The sequence below is a fragment of the Protopterus annectens genome, chromosome 9.part0 (genome assembly GCF_019279795.1).
Source record: "Protopterus annectens isolate FY-2018-M chromosome 9.part0, PAN1.0, whole genome shotgun sequence".
NCBI classification, from domain to species: Eukaryota; Metazoa; Chordata; order Ceratodontiformes; family Protopteridae; genus Protopterus; species Protopterus annectens.
In genome coordinates, this window is record NC_056743.1 from 1,752,225,418 (window position 1) to 1,752,246,975 (window position 21,558).

The following is a 21,558-nucleotide window of genomic DNA, read 5'->3' on the forward strand; positions in this document are numbered from 1 at the left end:
AAATCCACTTCTGATTTTAAGTGTTTGCCACCTCGTTATTTTGGCTTTGTTCAGAATTGCTGTTCTAAGAGGTTGAGAGAGATATTCCCCAATAATGCAGTTGCTTTTTGTGGCAGATGACAAACACGAACACCCAAGGTTCCAGTTTTTCCTCTTTAGTCATTTCACTGCATATCAGAATATTGCACATTACTGTTGTATGCAGTATACACTGCCAAGGAGCTTGGAGAAGTGCTCACATATGCAACATTATCTTCCTTAGTCTTGCCAATTGTTAAATGCTCTTTTGAAGTCACTATAACCTTTTTTTTTTTTTTGAGCATACATTGACAGCTGTCAGGAAGTGAACATTTTACAGATACACTAGAGTTTTGTTTGAATACAACACACCAGTAAAATCTGTCTTTAAGAGTTTATTGTTGTCAGTCGTGTCAAATCATGTTCTGCTCTGCAATGCTCTTTTCAAAATTCTTATTAGTACTATTCATTCATTTTAAGCAATCATGGTTTTATTACACAACATGTCTTATCTACTACACATATTATGAGGCACAGGCTGAGGAAATGGAATTTAATTTAATTGCAAATTACATCACGCAACTCGACACTGTAAAACTGTATTGCCTTTTTCTGTTGTTAAACTATTATACCTTCTTTCTCTTATGTTCTGTAACTCATTGGCTGCAGATGAAATAGGTCCTCTTTGGATTAGCCCACTACTCAAAACAACAACAGCAAACACAAACTTCATATTGCCAATGATGATTGTTTTCACCAGTTTGGGTCTCTCTGCTCAGTCTCATGTTGTATCAGTGCATTTTTGCATGCTGGCTATTATGTTTTCCCTTCCAGTCGACCAGCCTGATGCCTCCTCAACCTACACCCAATCAGCCCATTTATTCTCTAGGGTTACAGCCAGGCAACCCCAGGCTACATATGTTTCTGCCTGGAGTCAGAGTACTGGGGATACACAACAGTAAAAGTCAAGTGATAAGGAGGAGAAGGCCAGCTTACTGTTCCAGTGCTGGTTAACATTCAGAAAAGTACCACTATGCATTGAGTTGTAGACAATTCTGGTACCAGTTATTAGTCTGTGCAAGGCCTTCTCGAAGGATGTTTGTATCTTTGGGGGATTCTATGACTGCACCTATTTTGGAGTCATCTGTGAATCTGGTCAGCCAGAGGATGTAAAGAGTGGCCCTGACTTCAGAGATGTACATGTCAAAAATGAATGGTCCCAGCGCTGAGTCGTGGATACCCTTTTTGGTTTTATGCTTCATATTTTTGCGAACTACTGTAATTGAACATATCATGTAGTAATTTCCTGTATCACGCAGTGTTAGTCCTTACAACATGGTAAAATAACTGCGTCGATGGGGTGTAAAGATGTAGACATCACAATTTGTTTAGGACTTAGTTTATGAAAGTTATTACATTTTTTTTCATATTTTGACAAATAACTTTGCTAGGGAAGTTGTCAACATGCTAAATAATACCTAATTTTGAAGACAGTATCAGTATGTACAATATGGTAATAAAACTGTCTGCTGTAGACATGTACAGATATCACATTTTGTTTAGGACTCAGGATCTGGAAATTATGATTTTTTTCATATTTTGGTAAATAACATTGCTAGGGAGCATGTACTTGTGGCAAGTGACACCTCATTTTGAAGACACTGTTAGTCCTTAAATCATGATAAATGAACTGTGCCTGTATGCTGTACACATGTATAGCTATCAGAGTTTTTGTAGGACTAAGGTTATGAAAATTATGATGTTTTTCATATTATGGTAAATAACTTTGCAAGGGGACCATGTCAATGTGCTAAGTAATACCTCATTTTGAAGACAGTATTATTCCTTACAATATGGTAAAAGAACTCTGTCTATATGCTGTACTCATGTACAGATATCAAAGTTTGGTTAGCACCTAGGTTATGGAAATTATGATTTTTTTTCATATTTTGGTAATTAACTTTGCAAGGGAGCATGTCAATATCCCAAGTAATACCTTAATTTAAAGACAGTATTAATTGTTACAACATGGTAAAAGAACTGTCTGTATGCTGTACGCATGTACCGATATCACAGTTTGTTTAGTCTTGCAGGATTATGAAAATTATGCATTTGTAATATTTCTCATTATTATGCCCATATCTTTGCAAGGGAGCAGGTGACGACACAAATGATGCATCACTTTGAAGCTGACATTGAGCCACATGACTTGTACACTGATATGTAGTCTCTGTCTGTTACAGGTGATGAGATATTATGCATTGTTTAATTATCAATTATGAGAAATATAATGTTAATCATATTTCTGTGAATATCTCTGTAAAGGAGCATCACACAGTAATGGTTAATGTATAATTTTAAAGCTAGCATTCATACAAATAAATTAATTACAAATTCTTTGGGTGTACATGGTACATTCACCAAGATATTGTGATTTGTTTTACCAAAAAGGTAGAAAATATGCACAATATCAGCATTCCTTGGCAAATATTTAATAATGACTTAGATACACACTATTAAAATTTACACTGTTGGAAAGGTCAGTGTCTGCCGAATAACTTTCACACTTATATTTTTAGTCTAGCTCATATGGTTAAAGAGTTATGAACATTTGTTTTCTGTATGGTATCACAAATGGATTATCTGAAAATAAGCTCAGGCTGCACTGTTTTTCCTAAGGTGGAAATAAGCAGGCAGCATTTTCTGAGCTGCTCCAAAGTGAATGAGTTAATAAGACAAATTTTGGCTGACTGGTATGCACCTGACATCTCTGAAGTCATTCGGCACTTTATAAATACTTGTACAGTGTGTGTTCAATGTAATGTGTCAAGATGTGTTTCTAGTCCTGTGAAGTCTTTAAAAAAGCTGTAGGGACCTTTCTGTTGTGTGCAGAGCAATTTTACTGAACCCCCGCAACATCAAAAATTCAAGTACGTTTTAGTCATTGTGGATATATTTTTCTGGATGGGTTGAAGCTTATCCCTGTGTTTGGAATGGCGTGACTACAGTCACCAAGAACCTATTGCAAGAGATCATGCCCAGGTTTGATGTACCTTGTTGTATTCAATCAGACAGGGTGGCTCACTTTACAAGTCAGATAATACAGCAAGTGTGTAAAGTCATGAAAGTGAACAGACATTATGACTATCCACACACACCCCAAGCTTCAGGAATTGCTTAAAAACCAGAAATGCAAAACTGTGTAGAGTCTGGCCATGGCCAGAGGCTTTGCCTCTGGTGTTATTTATTATTAGTGCAATTAGCGCTCTTATAAAGTATTCCCCCCATGAAATCCTTATTAAGCAATCCATAAGGATGCCAGCTACACCGCTGCCTATTAATTTGGAGTTACAAGATGTTGATGCATCTTTTTTTTTTCTTTATTGTAAGTCTCTTATTTCTGTTCTGCAGCGTATTTCATCCATAGGTTATTGCAGCTCAACAACAACCTGATCCTGAATCCTGTCATGACATAACCTCCAGTGACTGGTTTATGTTTGGCCTCTCTCCAGACACAATGCCCTCCAACTTAGGTGGAAAGAACCATTCCTAGCTCTCCTTACAACAGCTACTACCATTCAATGTGAAGGATCGCCCAATTGGATCCATGTCTCACATGTCAAGAATGCTCTCCCTAATGAGAGATACAAGTGGAACAGAGACAACCCTATTCCCCTTTTCCTGATAATGGACCAATCACATCCTGCACCAAGAAGAAAAAAAAAACAGAGAAACTAACATGGCCAGACGTCAGGCCTAGTGATGCAGCAGCCACATCTTCAGAAAACAATGAGTGAAAATCAGCCCAGAATTCCCAAAATGAGTCAGGTGACCAAGCGCCACTTACAGGACTTCCATCGGTACAGGACCCAGTATGCGGTCTGTTTGAAAATCAACAATATATGAAATAAAAAAAAAAGGAAAGTAAATCACCTTTATTTGCAATTCCTTGAGAATCCTCTCCAGCCCTCCTACTGTCTGATATTCATATGGACTCATCATCAGATCAACTATACTGGTATTCATTATTCTTTTAGTGTATTTTGTTCTTTCATGAGAAATCATCAAAACTATATGTACAGAACAATTCATTATCAAAAATAAGTGTTTTGTTAGAACTGAGTAGTGATCACTAGACTGGCATTCTAAGTTTAATACTTTTCTTGCCACACTGTATACTTATGCTAAGACTATGAATTCTAGTAACTGTTGGGTGTGTGCACATATAGTAATGGCACACTATTGGAGTATTCCTTTGTTTCTGGTGCCAGCAACAAAGACAGAAGGAGCAGCAGTATTTGGAGCAGTTTTAGTGAACAAATGTAAAACTGGCAGAAATAATTCTTGGCATAATGTTACCCATTTCCCTAGACTTATTCCACTTCAATTATCAGTAAATGACTAGGAACATACTTGCTGTGTTAAAAATGGAACACTTATTGCTGTATGAACTGAATGCAACATTACTAGGAGAATATATACTAGGGCTGGAGGACATGGCATGACCATGTTGTGTGAATTTCATTACATTTGTGGAGATCAAGCTTATCCCTCGTTGCCAGCAGAATGGTCTTCATGTTGTTACACTGGTTGTGTTATTCCAGATGTTCAACATACTGAGACTTTAGCCAGTGGGACAATTCACAATGTCCTCCAAAACAGGAAGGCAAAAAACATTACAATTCCAGCTGGGAAAAAATATGGCTTCCTGGTCTTATCATCATGATTTACAACAGACTGCATTCAAAGGACTGTCATGCAACATATTCACACACACTTTCATCTGCCTTGTGTCTATGCTCACAAATCATTTTCCTTTAAGTTTCAGGTGTTAGCTTAAACAGTTCTAAAAGACTACTTTTTACAGCAGTATAATCAAAACATCAGACATTTTGGACAAAACAGTCACAGCTTTACCATAGAGTAAGGGGGTCAAGAACTGTACCCAGAACCCTTGGTCAACTTCATACTATTTACATACCCTCTCAAACATATGACTGAAACTATCAAAATTATCCCCTTCTTTAAACTGCAGAAGAAATTTACTGACCTTCCGTGCTTCTGGGGTCCAGTTACTCCCTTCCCCATTACTTCCATGACTCTGGTGAAGAGTCAGCATCTCCTTTTCATGCTGCCTCTGCTCTCTTGTTCCTCAGCTTGCACACATAACAGTTTCTCATTCTACTCAGCCTGCAAACATCGCAGTCTCTCATTTGCTTCAAATTCCACACGCCTGGCCTCCAACTAAAGTCTCTTTAGCTCCAGATGGATTTTTAAGTTAACTGCAGAAAGGTTGAGCTGTCCATTCTTGAGGGAATTATATCTCCACTGCCAGTCTGATTGTCCTCCTGGTTGCTGTTTTCTGATGCAGCTGTAACCAAGGCTGCAATCAGGTCTGCCTTAGTCAGGTTTCCATGCACCAGTCCCCTAGCCTAGTGCATCTCCATCAGCTGGATCCTTGTCAGCTTTCCATACTCCCCTGCTGACATGATGCCTGCTTACCCTGACTAATTAAGCTAACAAAAGAAATAAAACAATTGTGAGCTAAACTCTGAGTATTCACTATGTGGCTGTTTTAGAGTACAAAACACCTTCAAAGCTCACTGTACACAAGCTACAGAATTCACTCTACCCACACCACTACAAGCCAATTAGTATTTGGCAACTAATTAATATGTGATGTGGATATCCCACCACTGCCAAACACAAATTTGAGGTGGATATCCCAACCACTGCCACCACAAATGTGACGCCCGAGCCCTGGCCCAACAATCAAGGAGCCTCAATCCTCACCACTAACAGATAGGGCATCTCATATATGAGAAAAGGATAACAAATACACACAGTAAAGTGCAATTTCCCTTAAGAGCACACAGAGATCACAGTCAGTCCGGGGCTGGTCACACCCTTGCTCTCCCGGTCCCCACTAAGACTCCCCACTGGCACAGCTATAGGGTCCAGATCTCGGCCTAGCTGGGCAAGCTAAAATCTCCAGCACCCTATTTGTCCAACCAGTGCTTTGTGTCCCTGCCCAAATAGCTGACACACACACTTTGAGATAAGTTTATACAACCACACAGACACTCCTGGGGAAGGCTGGCACAGGTTCATCAGCTGTGCCCCCTTTCCTAGACTATACGGTAGTACCCTGCCACCACCCAGCTAATAATATCAGCTACCCAAAGGACCTTAAAAGGGTGTCCAATTATTACTGTACAATATTATTATCCAATTGGTAGATGTGACTAAACAGTCAAGGCTTATTAGAGTGACTTGGTACAGGATCCTTATATACATGCAATGTACTCTTAGAGCTTAAATTATCTCTACACAAAACCAGCCACAGTTAAAAGGTTTTAAAATATTTAATAATAGATAATTAAAACCACAAGACAATACTTTCTATGACACAGTCAGTGCTAGTCAAGAGTTTAGAGATCACACAGAAATACTTAAAATGATTCAGTAGCACAGAAAAACACTTAGTCTAAACTTTCTAATTTCTAGCTATCTCTAAAAGAAAACACAAGTCTAAGATAGCTTACACGTGAGCAAGAGGCAGTGCTGTGTGTTCAATGATTAAAGACAAAAATGCTCAATGCCTTCTGATTCTCTCTCTTTAAATTGAAACTGCAGTTCTGATAAACATTACATAATTTCTTTTACACTTTCCTGGTGTTCCCAGGCTACACATTAACTGTATTTACAGTCTTAACATCTCTCTTTTGTTATCTTGCAGCTGGTCAGGAACAGAGCAATAAAAATACATTTGCATGTTTAAATCTAGCAATTTAACTCTTGGTTAAAACAATAGAAAGAATTTCTTCATCTAGACTTTGCGGCATCACTGTCTACTTCAAGGGATCACCACATGCTTTACTTTGGTCAGTAGAGTGCACTGTCGTCACATTTACTTCCAGTTCCACAGGTAACAGCATTTCTTTACATTTAAGACAACAAGCCTGTAGTTTACATTCATATTTACAAATAACATAACTATCTGCAAAATTCTATCTGGCTAGGCTGGCAGCCTTCACCCTTCTCTACTAGTCTTCACAGAATCAATCAGAAGAGGACAGAAAAGAGTGGAAGACTGATTAGTTATGCTATTCAAATAAACAATGGGAGGACATATGTATGGCTCCCAAATATGCAACAAAGTCTAGATGATTTAGGATTTTTGCTTGCAAGTATTTGCATAGATACTTTAAAAGTACAAGCAGACTCCAAATAATTTTTCCTGAGGCAGACAGCAAATGTTGGAGGTGTGATGGGGAAAAAAGAGATGACTGGGAACATAAGTTTTAAGAGTGTAACAAGTTGGCAGAATTTAAAAATTTCCTACAGAGTACTCTGTTGGGAACACTAGGCAAGCAAATGAGTGTAACTAAGGAAATTGTTTTTTTTTTGAGCTGGGATACTAGATCTGAACTGCCTAGACATAGCAAGGTCTTGTTAAACTTAATTCTGGTGGCTGCCAAAAAAACAATTACTAGAAAATAGAAATCAAAATCTAAACCAACTACACTTTAAATAGTGAATAATGTAATAAATATAAAACAAAAGGAGGTGGGGATCTTTACAAAAGGGTAGGAGTACATTACATAAAAAGAATGGACAGGGTGGGACAATACATACAGAAAAATGTTTTGGAAGAGGAATGAGGTTTAGAAGAAGGCAGGAACTGAATAAGTTATGTAATGTTGTCTAGATTATAAGATATATAACAGTATATCCAATGTATAATGCTTGTAAATGTCAACCTGCTAACATGGTTTGATTACTTTTATATAAATATAAGCCTGCCTATGTCACAAGTGATAATTCAGTAAAGGTGTTTAATAAAAAAAATGCTGAGCAATTAACGTTTGAATCAATAAACCAGATTACTACTGAAACGGATGCCATACATAGTGTAGTATGGCAGAACTGATTGGTGCTTGACTTCACCCTTGCTTCTATGGAGGGTACATGTGTGTGTTTGTCCAGACAGAGTGTTGCTTGTTTATTCCAAATAATGAATATGCCATACGTAGTAATTTAAAAATCATTCAGAAGGTTGCAGACTTGTCACATGCTAAAGAAGCTGACGACTCTCAATAGACATAGTTAACAAATTTGTTTACAGGATGAGGAAGACATATTTTGTCATTTTTTATTATTCTTTCTATTACAGTAATTATTTTATGCATGCTTTTATTTGTATGTAGAGTAATAATAGTAAAGCTTGTTGCATCTAGAAAAATTAAATTGCAGAATATACATACCAACAATGAAAATTAAAAACTGCCACTGACCACTGTCAAAGAAAACAATGATGAGAAAGAAGAGAGGGAGGAATTTGTATTAGATAGTTCTGGACAAATATACGACAATACATTTACGAAAGAAAATAACACTGAATGGTATTCAAACTTTTCTTTCTTCCATCCAGAAATAGACATATGTTTACTGCCCATAAAACTATTTTTGTCAAGCATTTGTACAAGAATTGTTCATATAAGGGACAGAAGGAAATTGCATGTGAAAAAGGGTCTACCCATCCAAAAACTTATTTTCCGGTCATAAAAAATCAGTTGACTTGAATGATATTTCACAGCATCAAATGTGGGATTGAAAAGGAAGAAATGTGAGAAGAGAGAGAGATGTTTGTTTTGTATAGTACTTTTTCTTTCACAGCAGAATCATTCTTATTTCCAAATGGATTCTGACAGTATAGGCATGCCTTGTGTTTTTTTTTCCCACTGTCTTAGCATTTCCTAGAGCTAACATTAAAGACTGGAACTTATGCCTAATAATGGAAATTTTAGATAAGGGGTCTGCAGCTTCTTAGTAAGCAAAACAACATACAGGTGTTTAGTTCTAATTGATCAATGGACTACAGCCTGACATATAACAAAATGTTTACTCAGAAGCTTTTGCAGTACAAAAATACATGTAGTTTCTTTATTTGAGGTGACAAGACTTTGATTGCTTAGTCTCCCTCATATGTGTTCTGTTACAACAAAGGAGATTTTTTTACTGTGTTGAACTGTTTTGCATGAATTTTATTTTGTATCTTAACAGTACTGAATTTACCTGAAAGTATATTAGCAATAACTTTGGGAGCAGAATGGGAGACTCCACTGGAAATAAGGACAGCATAGTAACATGCATCATTTCTAAGTTTCCTAATCCTAATACAACAGATGAAGGCCTTGTGGTTATTTTGGAGTTGGCAGCAAACGTGTTCATATCTGATCTTGCTCTCCTTAAAAGTAATACAGCCCTCAAACACACGGTTAAGACCTTTTTATACTGGGAAAGGACAGATCTGTTACACACAGCTTGAAGATTCTTTGTTTTGTTGTTAGTCTAATTCTTTCAGCAGGCAGGAACAGGCTCCATAATGTATCTGAGCATAACAGGATAAAATTTAGAGAAGGTTTGTTCTGCAGTGATCACAAAATATTATGGGCTTTTCTGAGGTCTCAAAGTGCATTTTATGGGAAAGATTTACTGCAAGGCAGTCTAGCTTTACTACAGATGCAGCCAGGCTAATAAGTCTATTGTTTCATTGTCAAGATGCAGTTCATGAAACACATAAGTCAGTAAAGACAAGGCCAAAAAGATCATCAGCCCTGGTGGTGAGGGGATCAATTTAATCAAGGGATCTGCATTAATAAAACTGATGAAGCATGCTTTATATTCACAGAACAGACAGAAAAGGGTCCGGTAACAGAAAACATGGAAGATGTTGGCAGCTGGAAGTTTAATAGAACACAGCAGTCTACTGAGCAGTGGAACAATTATCCACAATACATCATGGGCTATACACTAAATGTCAAGTTAAAGACACCTCTGTTTTAAATTGTACACTGAAGAAGCACCAAGGTTGTTGATTTGATGGCAAGTTTAAATCAACTTCAGCAAGAGAGAGAACATGGTTATGATCTAGTTTCTAAAAAGGCTTCAGAATAAGCCACCCTACATATATGTCATGAGAAAGTGAGCAAATTCAAAAAGAAAGCAGAAACCAACATAAAAAATAAAAATGAAGACCTATGGCTTTCAAGCTTATCCATGACCCTTGGGTCCTTAGTTTGCTATGGGCTTGGAAAGAAAGGCTTGCCCAACGGATGGCATTAAAGGGTTCAAACTTCTTTGAGTAAGAATCATGTAAAAGGTACATAAGAAAGGATACTGTTCATGAAACACACAAGTCAGTAAAGACAAGGTAAAAAATATCATCAGCTCTGGTGGTAAGGGGATCAATTTGATCAAGAGAATTGCTTTAATAAAACTGATAAAGCTTGCTTTATATTCATGAAGTAAACATTAAAGGGTAAGGGAGCAGAAAGCAAGAAAGATGTTGGCAGCTGGAAGAATTACAACATAATATTAGTACTATGACTTCAAGTCATGTAAGGCATCGAAGAAGGCATTGTACAGTTTTGGACTTCTAAGATTAATGGTTATTAATTGCACTGCCTGGATGCCAGGAAAAAAAGAAATACAAAGGACCTGAAGGAAAATCAGCTATAAAAGGTGACAAAGAAACACTGTCTGGGAAAAGTACTGCAGCTGTTCGGCAAAAAGCAGTGCAAGCTCTAGACATGACTTCCAGTAACCTAGTGGAAAGTATAAGGCAGCTACACACAGACCTCATTAAAATAAGTGAAACACTGATGGAATACACCAACTAACACAATAAAAGACTACAAAAAAATGGAAGAAGCTTTAAATAGATATTCAGATAAGGTGATAAAACTGCAAAACTCAGAGGTCGAAATGAAGAAAAGACTGGCTGAATATAAGACTGCAATAGATGAGATGCTTCAAAAACTAATAGAATTAGAGGACAGAGAGAGCAGGTAGGGAAAACCTGAGATTTTCTGCTGTACCCAAGAAGCTGGAAGGAACAAACTGCATTAATTTTATGACAGCACAAATAAGCAACTGGAATGGTATTTCACAACAGGAATTGTTAAGTATGCTCCAAACCTGGCTATGAGAAAGCAACCTAGGCATTTAATGGTAAAGAAGCAATCTTACCACAGAAGGAGTTGATTCTGACAAAAGTGTGGCAAGAAGGACAAAGTACTAAAAGGGGGAAGTATCGGAGAGTGCTTGTGGAGAATGACTACTGATTGTACACCAAGCAGAACACAGCAGTAAATTTATTCCATTATTCAGGGAATGTTGAGAAGCAGGCATGGGATACAAATGGCTGTAATCCAGCTATCTTCAAAATATTTTTCTTGGTGGGACAAAATCATTTTTAATGAAGTACTTGCTAAAGAAGAAATGCAAAAGTTTGTCCAACAAAAAGTGAGCTATGAAACAGAAGGAGATTCTGCTACTTGTTCTTCTCGTAATAAAGACCACAAAGAGACTGTGCTAGTGAAACCTTTTCCAGTGTTTCAATGGAAAATGATTGAGAGAAGGAAAAAAGCACAAGAGGCGACTAAAACAATTGAGAGTATGTTAGAAATCAGACAGAGACAGGATTTGAGAGATGGAGAGGAATAGGAATAAAACCAGTAACATGGAAATTCGCAAATGTGTGATTACAAAGCAATAATTATATTTGTGAAACATGACGCAACAAGAAAATCTGAAAATATTTGACTTTTCTGGACTTTGCTAAACTTGTAGGGGACTCTAAAGCATATGCCCTGTCATTAATGTTCGGAAAAAATACTCAGGAGAGGGGAAGAGGAGGGAAAAAGTTAATTGTAAATAAAACAATGTTTTTTCTTAAGCACTTTTTTAATAGTGCATGGATTTCTTTGCATGCTATAAACTAATTTTCTCAGTTATTTTGAAGTATAATGGGGATACTAATGTAAACAGGTGCTCCTGATTATTTCTTTTTTTTCTTTCTCTCTTCTTCTCTGTTTCTCTTTGTTCATGTTTAATAAATGAAGGCACTGCAATGTAAAATAAAAAAAAGAAGAAAATGTGGTTAAAATAGCATGACAAAAGAAAAATCAATGTGCTTTTTCTCATTCTTGTATAGGGGAGCAACTGCGTTAAGTTCCTTAGCTTAATTTAGTAATGAGTTTTAAAAGAAAGCAAGTAAATGAAAAAGAATATTGAACAGTATAAGGCTTTTTTCTAGTAAAAAATGTATACTTGGCAGTTTTGTGTCTGGTTCTCATGTCTCTAGGAGACAATCTGATACAGATAAATGGCTTAGAGAAAATGCTTTCTGAAAACATTCAAGTGTTTTCCCAGCTGAGACAGCTATAAAATATGGCAAAGCCAGACAGCACTTAGTAGAAGCACAGGCTATACCATGTGCCTTAGCATGGACAGCCATTCGTTTAGGTTATCTCAGTTCAGGTGTGTGGCTATCAGTTAGGAACATCTGTCCCTATTAGGAGGGTAAAACTTCAATATTTTAATATGCAGAGTTATTATTAACTTACTAGGTTTTAGGGAGCATTGGGGTGTGTTTTTTGAGGGTTTTCAATAAAACACAAAGTTTTGTAAAATGTGACATAGCTTCAAATAGAGATGACAAGAAACAGCTGGATAAAAGATTACATTAACCTGCCAAACAGTATATGCATGTAACACAAAAGCTGGAACTAGACTTTTAACAAAACGGTGATATACATAAAAGGTGGGAATAATAACTTTTCAAGAAAATGATGCTTTCTGTAATGTCTTTAAATGTTAGTGGTCTCACAGATAAATACAAAAAGAAAGAGTAATAAACTATTACAGAAATGTAGAGTGAAAACAGCTATGCTACAGGAGACACACTTACACAACTGAACACGTGAATTTGACAAAGAAAGGTTTTTCAGGATGGGTATTCATCAGAATACCTGGGGTAAAAGAAAAGAGAAGTACTTATATTAATTGCAAGAGGAGCGTCAGTGATAAAAGGATAAAAAAAAAATGGCCATTTTTTGGTAATAAGGGGTTAGTGGCAAGGAGAAGGATTACACTGGCATGTATTTATATTCCACCAAAAACTGCTATAATGGAACTTAAGACCATTCTGGGAGAAATAATCATCTTTCAGCAAGGAATATTACTCATAGGTGGGAAAGTACAGTTTTGTACCTACCATAAATGTAGATGTCCGATAGACATGCAACTGCAGTCGTAACATGTGGGGTTGTCCTGCCTCAGGCAGTCCTCGGTCGGCCGGATTCCAAAGTCTGGGTCCGACGTTGGCTGATGTCGCATTTCTCTCCGACGTCAGAGCGGCTGGAGTACATAAGCATCAGCCGACGCCATTTTCTTCAGTGTTTCTTGCCCCAGATGCCAGGTGCCCTCCAAGGAAGGCTGTAATCAATTTGGGAGACAAAAACAGGATTCCAAACAAATAAATGAGCAATAAAACAAATACACCATAACAGATATCCCCAGCTAAGAGTAACAGGGATAGGAGTGGACCCTAGGCATAGAGGGGTATGGAGGGAGGGAAAATCTGACTGCAGTTGCATATCTATCGGACATCTACATTTATGGTAGGTACAAAACTGTACTATGTCCTTCAAGAATGCAACTGCAGTCATAACATGTGGGTAGAATACCATAGCTTAGCTGGGGAGGAGGTATGCTCTAGGAAAGAGATGGTGTGGCAATCAAACCCTGCAGGACTGCCGAAGCAAAGCCTGCTCTGGATCTGGAATATAGAGGGAGATTGTAGTGTTTGGAGAATGTATGCACGGAGCTCCATGTAGCAGCTTCTAGAATGTCCTTGGTAGGCACCCCTCTTAAAAATGCTGTAGAGGTGGCTGTAGCTCTGGTGGAATGTGGTCTGACATTGGCTGGAACAGTCTTTCCATGAAAGGAATAACAGAATCTGATGCAATGTCCAATCCATTTAGAAATAGTCTGTTTTGAAATTGCTTTTCCTTGGACTGCAGGGCGTAAGCTACAAAAAGTTGTTCAGACTTCCTACTGGCCTTGGTTCTGTCCAGGTAGTATCGAAGTTGTCTGTGAATGTCCAAGGTATGCAAAAGTCTTTCCCCCTTATTCTCAGGATTGGGGAAGAAAGCAGGCAGATGAATGGATTGATTTAGAGAAACCCTAGATACCACCTTTGGCATAAAAGTAGGGTTGGTCCTTAATGAAACCCTGTCTCTGTGGAAAATAATAAAGGGTGGTATTGCCATTAGGGCCTGTAGCTCGAAACCCTTCTTGCTGAGGTAATTGCCAACAGGAAAGCTGTCTTCCATGAGAGAAATTGCAAGTCAACTGAAGCTGCTGGCTCAAAAGGAGGCAGAGTCAGTTTTTCTAAGACAAAATTGAGGTCCCAGGCTGGCACTGGGGCCTTTCTTGGTGGCTTAATGTTCTTGATTCCCCTGAGGAATTGTCTTAGTAAGGGGTGAGAGAAAACAGGAGGATCAGTGTTGTATCTAGCTGAAATAGCAGATGCATGTATCTTTATGGAAGAATATGAGAGGCCGTTCCTTTAACATATCTGCCAAATATTCCAAGATAAGTGGGATGTTCAGTAATGATGCATCATGTCCCTTGCTGGTATTCCAATTGCTGAATCTTTTCCACTTTGCTAAAGTAAACCTTTCTGGTGGATGGTCTTCGAGCCTCTGTTAGTATCCGCTGAACTTCCTTGGAGAGAGATAAGCTGAAGTTATTTATGGGATCTCCCAGGCTGTTAGCTGCAGTGTCTGAAGGTTTGGATGCAGTGTTTCGAAATTGTGTTGAGTCAAAAGTAGAGGCCACTGAGGGAGGGCCCACCTCCTGGTGTGACATATGCTCCGTAGTAGTGGGTACCAGTGCTGTCTTGGCCAATCCGGAGCTATTATGATTCCCTTGGGCTTCTCTGCTTTGATCTTTAGTAATACTGAGGTCATCAGTGGCAGAGGTAGGAATGCATAGATTGCTAGGGAGTTCCAGTTGAATGAGAGGGCATCTATTTTCCAAGCTTTTGGATGGTATGTCCTTGTGCAAAATTTTGGTAGAAGATGGTTGAGGTGAGAGGCAAATAGGTCCACTTCTGGCTTGCCCCATGTCGAAGTGAATTGTCTGAAGGCCTTCGGATGTAACCTCCACTCGTGTGGATCTGTGAAATTCCTACTTAGGCTGTCCGCCAACACATTGTCTTTTCCTGGAACAAACTGGGATTGTAACTGGATGTTCAGGCTCAGTGATTTCTCCCAAAGCTGCACTGTCAGTCTGCAAAGGGGGTAAGAGTGGGTGCCCCCCTGCTTGTTTATGTACCACATCACAGTGGTGTTGTCTGTCCGTATCATTAAATGGCCTTGCTGGAGTTGGTGTTGAAAAGCCTCGATGGCATGCATTACTGCCAGCATTTCCTTTTGGTTTATATGCAGATGTGTTTCCTTTGGAGACCATTGTCCTTGTATACACCTGCCTTGCATGTGCGCCCCCCCATCCAAGATCTGAGGCGTCTGCAGTCATGGTCTGTGTTATCTGTGGTTTTTTTGAATGACATACCTGTGTTTTCCTGGCTCACTGAGGCCCACCATAGGAATTCCTTTTGCAGGCATGGGATGAGTGGTATGATTGTCTCCAAGTTGTTGCTGTGTTGAGACCAAATGCTTTTTAGGTACCATTGAAGCTTTCTCATGTGTAGTTTTGCTAATGGAACCAGTAGAATGCAGGATGCCATGTAACCCAGGGCCTGTAGGAATCTCCTTGCAGTCATCTGGGTGAGTTTTGCTAAACCTTTGAAGTAATGAGTTAACTTCTCTTGCTTGTCTTCTGTCAGGTAAGCCATCTGAGAGGCTGTGTCTAGTTTGGCTCCTAAGAAGATTATTTGCTGGGATGGCTGCAGTCTTGACTTTTGGAAGTTGACTGTGTATCCCAGAGCTTTAAGTAATCGTATGACATAATCCAGGTTTTTTGTCAACATCAATTTGTCGTCCGCTTGTATGAGGCAGTCGTCCAGGTACGGGTAAATTTGTATACCCTGGAGCCTGCAATGAGCAATTACTGAAGCCAGGCATTTTGTAAATACTCTGGGTGCAGTAGATAAGCCAAATGGCAATGCTGAGAATTGATAATGCTCTGGCCCTGCAAGAAATCTGAGGTATCTTCTGCAGCTGTGTCTGACAGGGACATGCAGGTATGCCTCCTTGAGGTCCAGAGTAATCAGCCATGACTCCTTGCCCAGCATGGGAAGGAGTTGCTGTAGAGTCAGCATTTTGAACTTTGGTACTATGAGAAAGGTGTTTAATGCGGACAAGTCCAGTATTGGTCTCCATTGAGATTATTTTCTTGGAACAAGGAACAGTCTTGAGTAAAACCCCTGTTCTTGTTCTTGTTGTGGAACTCTTTCTATTGCTTTCATTCGAGTCAGCAGAGTGATTTGCTTGATAGCCTCTGCCCTTTGATTTTGTGGTAGGTTTGGCATGCCTTGTTTTCTTGGTAAGGTATGAAAATGAAACCTGTACCCTCGGTCTATAATGTCCAAAATCCATTTGTCCTTTGTCAGTCTGTGCCAGTTTTCTGCAAACAGAGATAATTTCCCACCCAAGGGAGCTTCTAGTTGTTCCCTGGTAGGCAGTAGCAGAGGAATGTCATTGAGTTTGTGGTTGTTGGGCAGGTGAAACCCCTGCGTCACTTCTTTGGTTTCCTGGCTGCCATTGTTGTCCCCTGTAAGGGCCTCTGTATTGGCCTCTTCCTCGGCTGCGTCTGTTCTTACCCCTTTGAAACTTTTCTGGATTAGGAAAGGACCAGTTTTTTGAAGGCCAATTCCTACTGAATCTGGGGGGTTGAACCTGGAGGAAATCTTTCACCGTCTGAACTGATTTTGCTTTTTCTTCGATGGTCTTTAACACATCCTTAGCGTTTGCACCAAAAAGCTTGTTCTTTTCCAAAGGTGCATCCAGAAGTTTTGCTTTTACATGATCTGGTAGAGGTTGATCTTTTAACCAAGCATGTCTACGAATCACTGCCCCTGTCATAGCTGCCCTACATGAAGCTTCCAGTGCATCATATCCACACTGCAGGAAGTGATTGCTTACTTGCTGAGTGTTATGTACAGCTTCCTGCAAAGTCTTCCTGTCTAAAGGGTCAGGAGAAGCTAATGTTTTTTGTAAATCTTCTAAAAGATAATCCTGATATTATAACATATGAAAAAGGCAATTTAAAGCTCTCATAGATAAGGTAGTGGATGTGTAAACCTTTTTGCCCCATCTCTCTAATGACCTTGCTTCCCTGTTGGAGGGCAAAGGATTTTTTGAGGTGGAGGCTGAAACTCCTTTAGACCCCTGTGAAATAGTTTCCAAATCAGCAGTATGGGCCCTGAATAAATGGGAATGAGTTTCTGGGACCCTGTAATACCTGTCTGGCTTGGCTGGAGCAGGAGGAAGAGAATCAGGGGTAGCACTAGAGTCAGAATACAAGTCATCCAGAACATCAAGTACAGGAGGAATAGCTAAGGGCCTGTGCTGAGGCTTCTTAAGGAAAGTCCTAAGGCGTTTCCTAGAATCAGAATATTCCTAACCCTGCCACTTGAAATGTTCCCTCATGGTGTGCAGAACTTCCCCAAAAGAAATATCCTCAGGAGGGGAGGCCGAAGGGATGGAATCTTCTGCATCCGAGTCCTCATAGGTCTGGAAGAGCTCTTCCTGGCTATCAGAGTGGGCAGAGCCCTCAGAGTCTTCATCTGAAGGAATTGGGTCAGAGGGTTTAACCCGGGGCCTTTTATCAGGAGGAGGCAGGGATGCTCTCTCAGGATGGGCCTGTGAACCTCTAATCATGAAAATTAAATCAGCAGCCATGGACATAATTTGTGTCTCCGGAGTCGGCTGAGGTAAGGATTTAGAAGTAATATGCTTTGTTTTGCTGGCTGCCTTAGCCCTAGTGTAGGCCTTAATAGACATGGCCATAGGAGGCCTGGCAGCTCCACGTGCAGGAGTGACCTTGTCTACAGCAATGGTCTCGGGCATTTCCTCGGTTTCGGTATCCGGAGGAAAGTCTATAACTGGCGTCGGAGTAATGTCTGGAATCGGAGTCGTCGGTAATGCGGTGTCTTTGGTTCGGAGCGGTGGAGAGACCGTCTCAGAGGGAACCGGAGCACTTGCGCTAGGTTTTGGCGTGGAGTCGGTGGTAGACGCGGGCCGAGGATGTTGGTCCCGGTCTTTTCGCTTTTTGGGAGTTTGCGATGTCGGAAGATCCGACGGCATGGTGTAGGCAAATTTATCGCCGAAAAAATCTTCAGCGAACTCCGCCCGGCGCCTGAGAGTGCGCTTGTTGAAGCGAGCACAGGCTACACAGGCCGAGACATCGTGGTTTGGGCCCAGGCAAGGGAGGCAGTAAGAGTGGAAATCCTTATGAGGTATTTGTTTACCACAAAAAAGACAATTGTTAACTTTTTCAGTAATTTCTGACATCGGCTGAGGCAAGAAAAGGTCCCCAACGGGGTACTTAGCTTTTTTGATGACTTCGGTATCGTAGAATACAGGAGCTGACCGACCGGCACTTGCGAACTGCTTCTGCTTTGGGCATCGCGCGGCAAGAAAGACTGAAGAAAATGGCGTCGGCTGATGCTTATGTACTCCAGCCGCTCTGACGGAGAGAAATGCGACATCAGCCGACGTCAGACCCAGACTTTGGAATCCGGGCGACCGAGGGCTGCCTGAGGCAGGACAACCCCACATGTTACGACTGCAGTTGCATTCTTGAAGGACATCTAGAATTTGATCTGCAAAAGTGAAGATGTGTCTGGGGGGGCCCATAAGGGAAAATATAACAAAGGAGGGTAGATTTTTGAAGAAATTTATGAACATATTTAACAGAGAAGATGTGAACTCAGTACTTGGAGTTAGGAGTGAATTTCCTTATTACTCTCCAAGTTACAAAAACTGGACTAGGCTAGACAGAATTTACATTTTGCAGGAACATGTGCATTTAATTGAAGGTCTTGATACACACCCAATAACTATTTCAGATTATGTGCCAATAATAACTAAAATAAAAACACTGGGTAATGAAATAAAAAATAGATACTGGTCGCTTTCCCAACTATCAGTTGAAAAGGGAGGAATTTAAGGAATGGGTAGTGGAAATTAATCCGGAGTTATTAGAGAAGTTAGAAATTTCTTCTGAAAATATAGCTTCAGAATAATTCACCCTACATGTATTTCATGTTACAGTGAGCAAATTCAAAAAGAAAGCAGCCACCAACATAGAAAATAAAAATGAAGACTTATGGCTTTCAAGCTTCTCTATAACCATAGGGTCCTTAGTTTGCTATGAACCTTGAAAGAAAGGCTTGTCCAAGGGATGGAACTTAAAGGGTTTAAACTTCTTTGAGTAAGGATCATGTAAAAGGTACATCAAAAAGGATACCATCAGGGTCAGATATAACAGTCACAGAGAGGCCAAACAGTAAAGTGGCTTGTTTCTGTTTCCTGCCCTTCACTCCTTTTTGTTTGTTTTTTTTAATTTTATTTTTCAGATGCCTTGCTTCAGACAAGGCCTCCCTCCTAGCTGACCCATATGTTCCCTCCCAACAGGTGACAGCCCAACATCCATCTCATTTGTTCACCTCAGGGGTGAAAGTCAAGTGCCAAGAAGGGTGCCATCAGCCATTATGGGGGTATGCTTTCAAGTGCCTACATCCTCCAACCTTCGCTGTGATCCCCACAATGTGTTTGCAAAGCAGGATGCATGCATGTTTCCACCCATGCAGCCTCAAGTTCATGATGCTATGGGCCTCACAGGCAAGCTCCATCATCATGGTCCTCCTAACAGACTAAGTGCTGCTCATCTTTACTCCCACTCCCCTGTGCCAATTCCCCCATTGCCAATGCAGTTAGTCACCATTCATTCCATACTGTTACTGTGTTAACATAATAAATTCTTCATGCAGAACACACAACTTAATCAATTTATGTTCGACATTATGAAATAATCAGGTTTGCTTTTTCTAGATGTCTGCATTCTTACCTGTGAAGTTGAAGAGGACACAGAGGGTGATGGTGATGCAGGAGGTGATAGGGTACTGCATGGTAGGTTTAGGGTCACGTAGTGTTCATGGCTGCAGATGATACGGATGAAATCCATGCGAAGTGCAATAAGAGTGTTTGGGTTTTGCGCTGTCAGTAACTTAGTGTTGATCTGCAAATAGTAAACAAAGACATATATTCTCAATGTGCAAGAAAAATGTAACATTTAGTTCACTTGACCTGGCTTCTAACTGCCACTGAATACAAAATATGTCTCACGCTTTTTGTCTTGAATTAATTTTCAGCATAATTCAAATGAACTCAAAACAAAGTAAAACCGCTTTTAAATCAGTGAAAATTGTTTCAGTGCACCTTGAAAGACCCCATGGTTGTACACGTTGGAGGGTTATGAATCATAATTTGGTCTTTAAGGCTATGAAATAGTCCCTTCACTCTTCTACACTGACTGTTATGATACCTGTGTTACAAAATAAAGGACAAGCAAATAAAATGAATATTCCAGAAAAGGTCTTCTATTTCTTCAGCTACCACTTCCACATTATGCCATAGTCAAATAACTTCTGTGTCACTCATGAAAATAAACATTTGTGCCCATAAATCCTTAAATAACAATACACTGTATTTCAAGGAAATTTTCCAAATGACAGTACCCCCAAAACAAATGATAATGACTAAGACAGCAAAAGATAAAAATAAATATTAATTAAAGCAGCTACTGAATGGTGACTTGAATTCAATGAACAGACCACTTAAAAAAGATAACAAGGAAGTAATGTTTAGAGGAGGTATGAACCTAAATACTAATTGCTGCTTTAAATGATGGAACTATGGGAAAAATGCACAAGAAAGCAAAAAATGTTATCAACATTGAATGGCGTAGTACTGGACTGCCTCCAAGCTGGAGCTACCTGTACTTTCCCTAATGCAGTTTACTAATTAATATGATATCCTGTTTTTGCTAGTCCCAGCTTAGTTGTAAAGAAACAGGTGAACAGTTGGTCTGTTATGCGTATTTCTTTAGTTTAAGTAGGATAGTAGCCAGTTACCTGTATTCTCCTATTCTGCAGAACAGTCCAACGTCTCCCCTACCCACACTTGATGTGCTCATTTTTTCTTGGCAGGGTAAGAGCCGGACTTCACCTGCAAAAGCAAGAGCCTTCTGGTCCATTTGCCTCCTGTCAGGTGACCCCAATCAACCTAATCATTTTTCTGACAGGAAAAAAATTAGATGTTCGAGCAGACCAGTTTGCAAATCATGCAGGCTTTCACTGACTCCCTTTTTCCACTAATGGCTCACAACCTCTCCTATATGCAGTTGCAGCAGGTGAATGCATGCATCCATACTTGGCAACCCTCTGCCTCATAGGGACTGGACAATTCACCTATAACTGTTGCTTACGGGGCAGTGGCTGCTGACTCTCTCTGCCTGGTCTCCTCAGCAACTATGTTGGTAGTCAGATATGGGTTGTCTGGGTCAAGTCAGGGATTTATCCCAAGATAGAACAGGGCTGGGTCCTCTTCATCTTTGCCAAGGAAGAACAATGAAGTATGAAAAGGTTTTAAAGCGAAACTGAAGAATCTGTGATTAGTGCTACAGGACATCTTAACTTTAAGTAGAAAGGAAAACGTTCGA

The 21,558-nt window shown here is 39.7% G+C and overlaps 1 protein-coding gene across 8 annotated transcripts in view; it reads right to left on the minus strand.

The window, feature by feature from the left end:
• The window catches only part of DOCK6 (dedicator of cytokinesis 6), a 2,991,519-nt gene that overhangs the window by 858,031 nt on the left and 2,111,930 nt on the right, over positions 1-21,558 (minus strand). For all 8 annotated transcript variants that reach the window (XM_044084603.1, XM_044084600.1, XM_044084599.1 and 5 more), the window contains one exon: positions 19,906-20,076. In XM_044084603.1, coding sequence (XP_043940538.1) covers positions 19,906-20,076 — 171 coding nt within the window. The remainder of the gene's footprint in view (positions 1-19,905; positions 20,077-21,558) is intronic.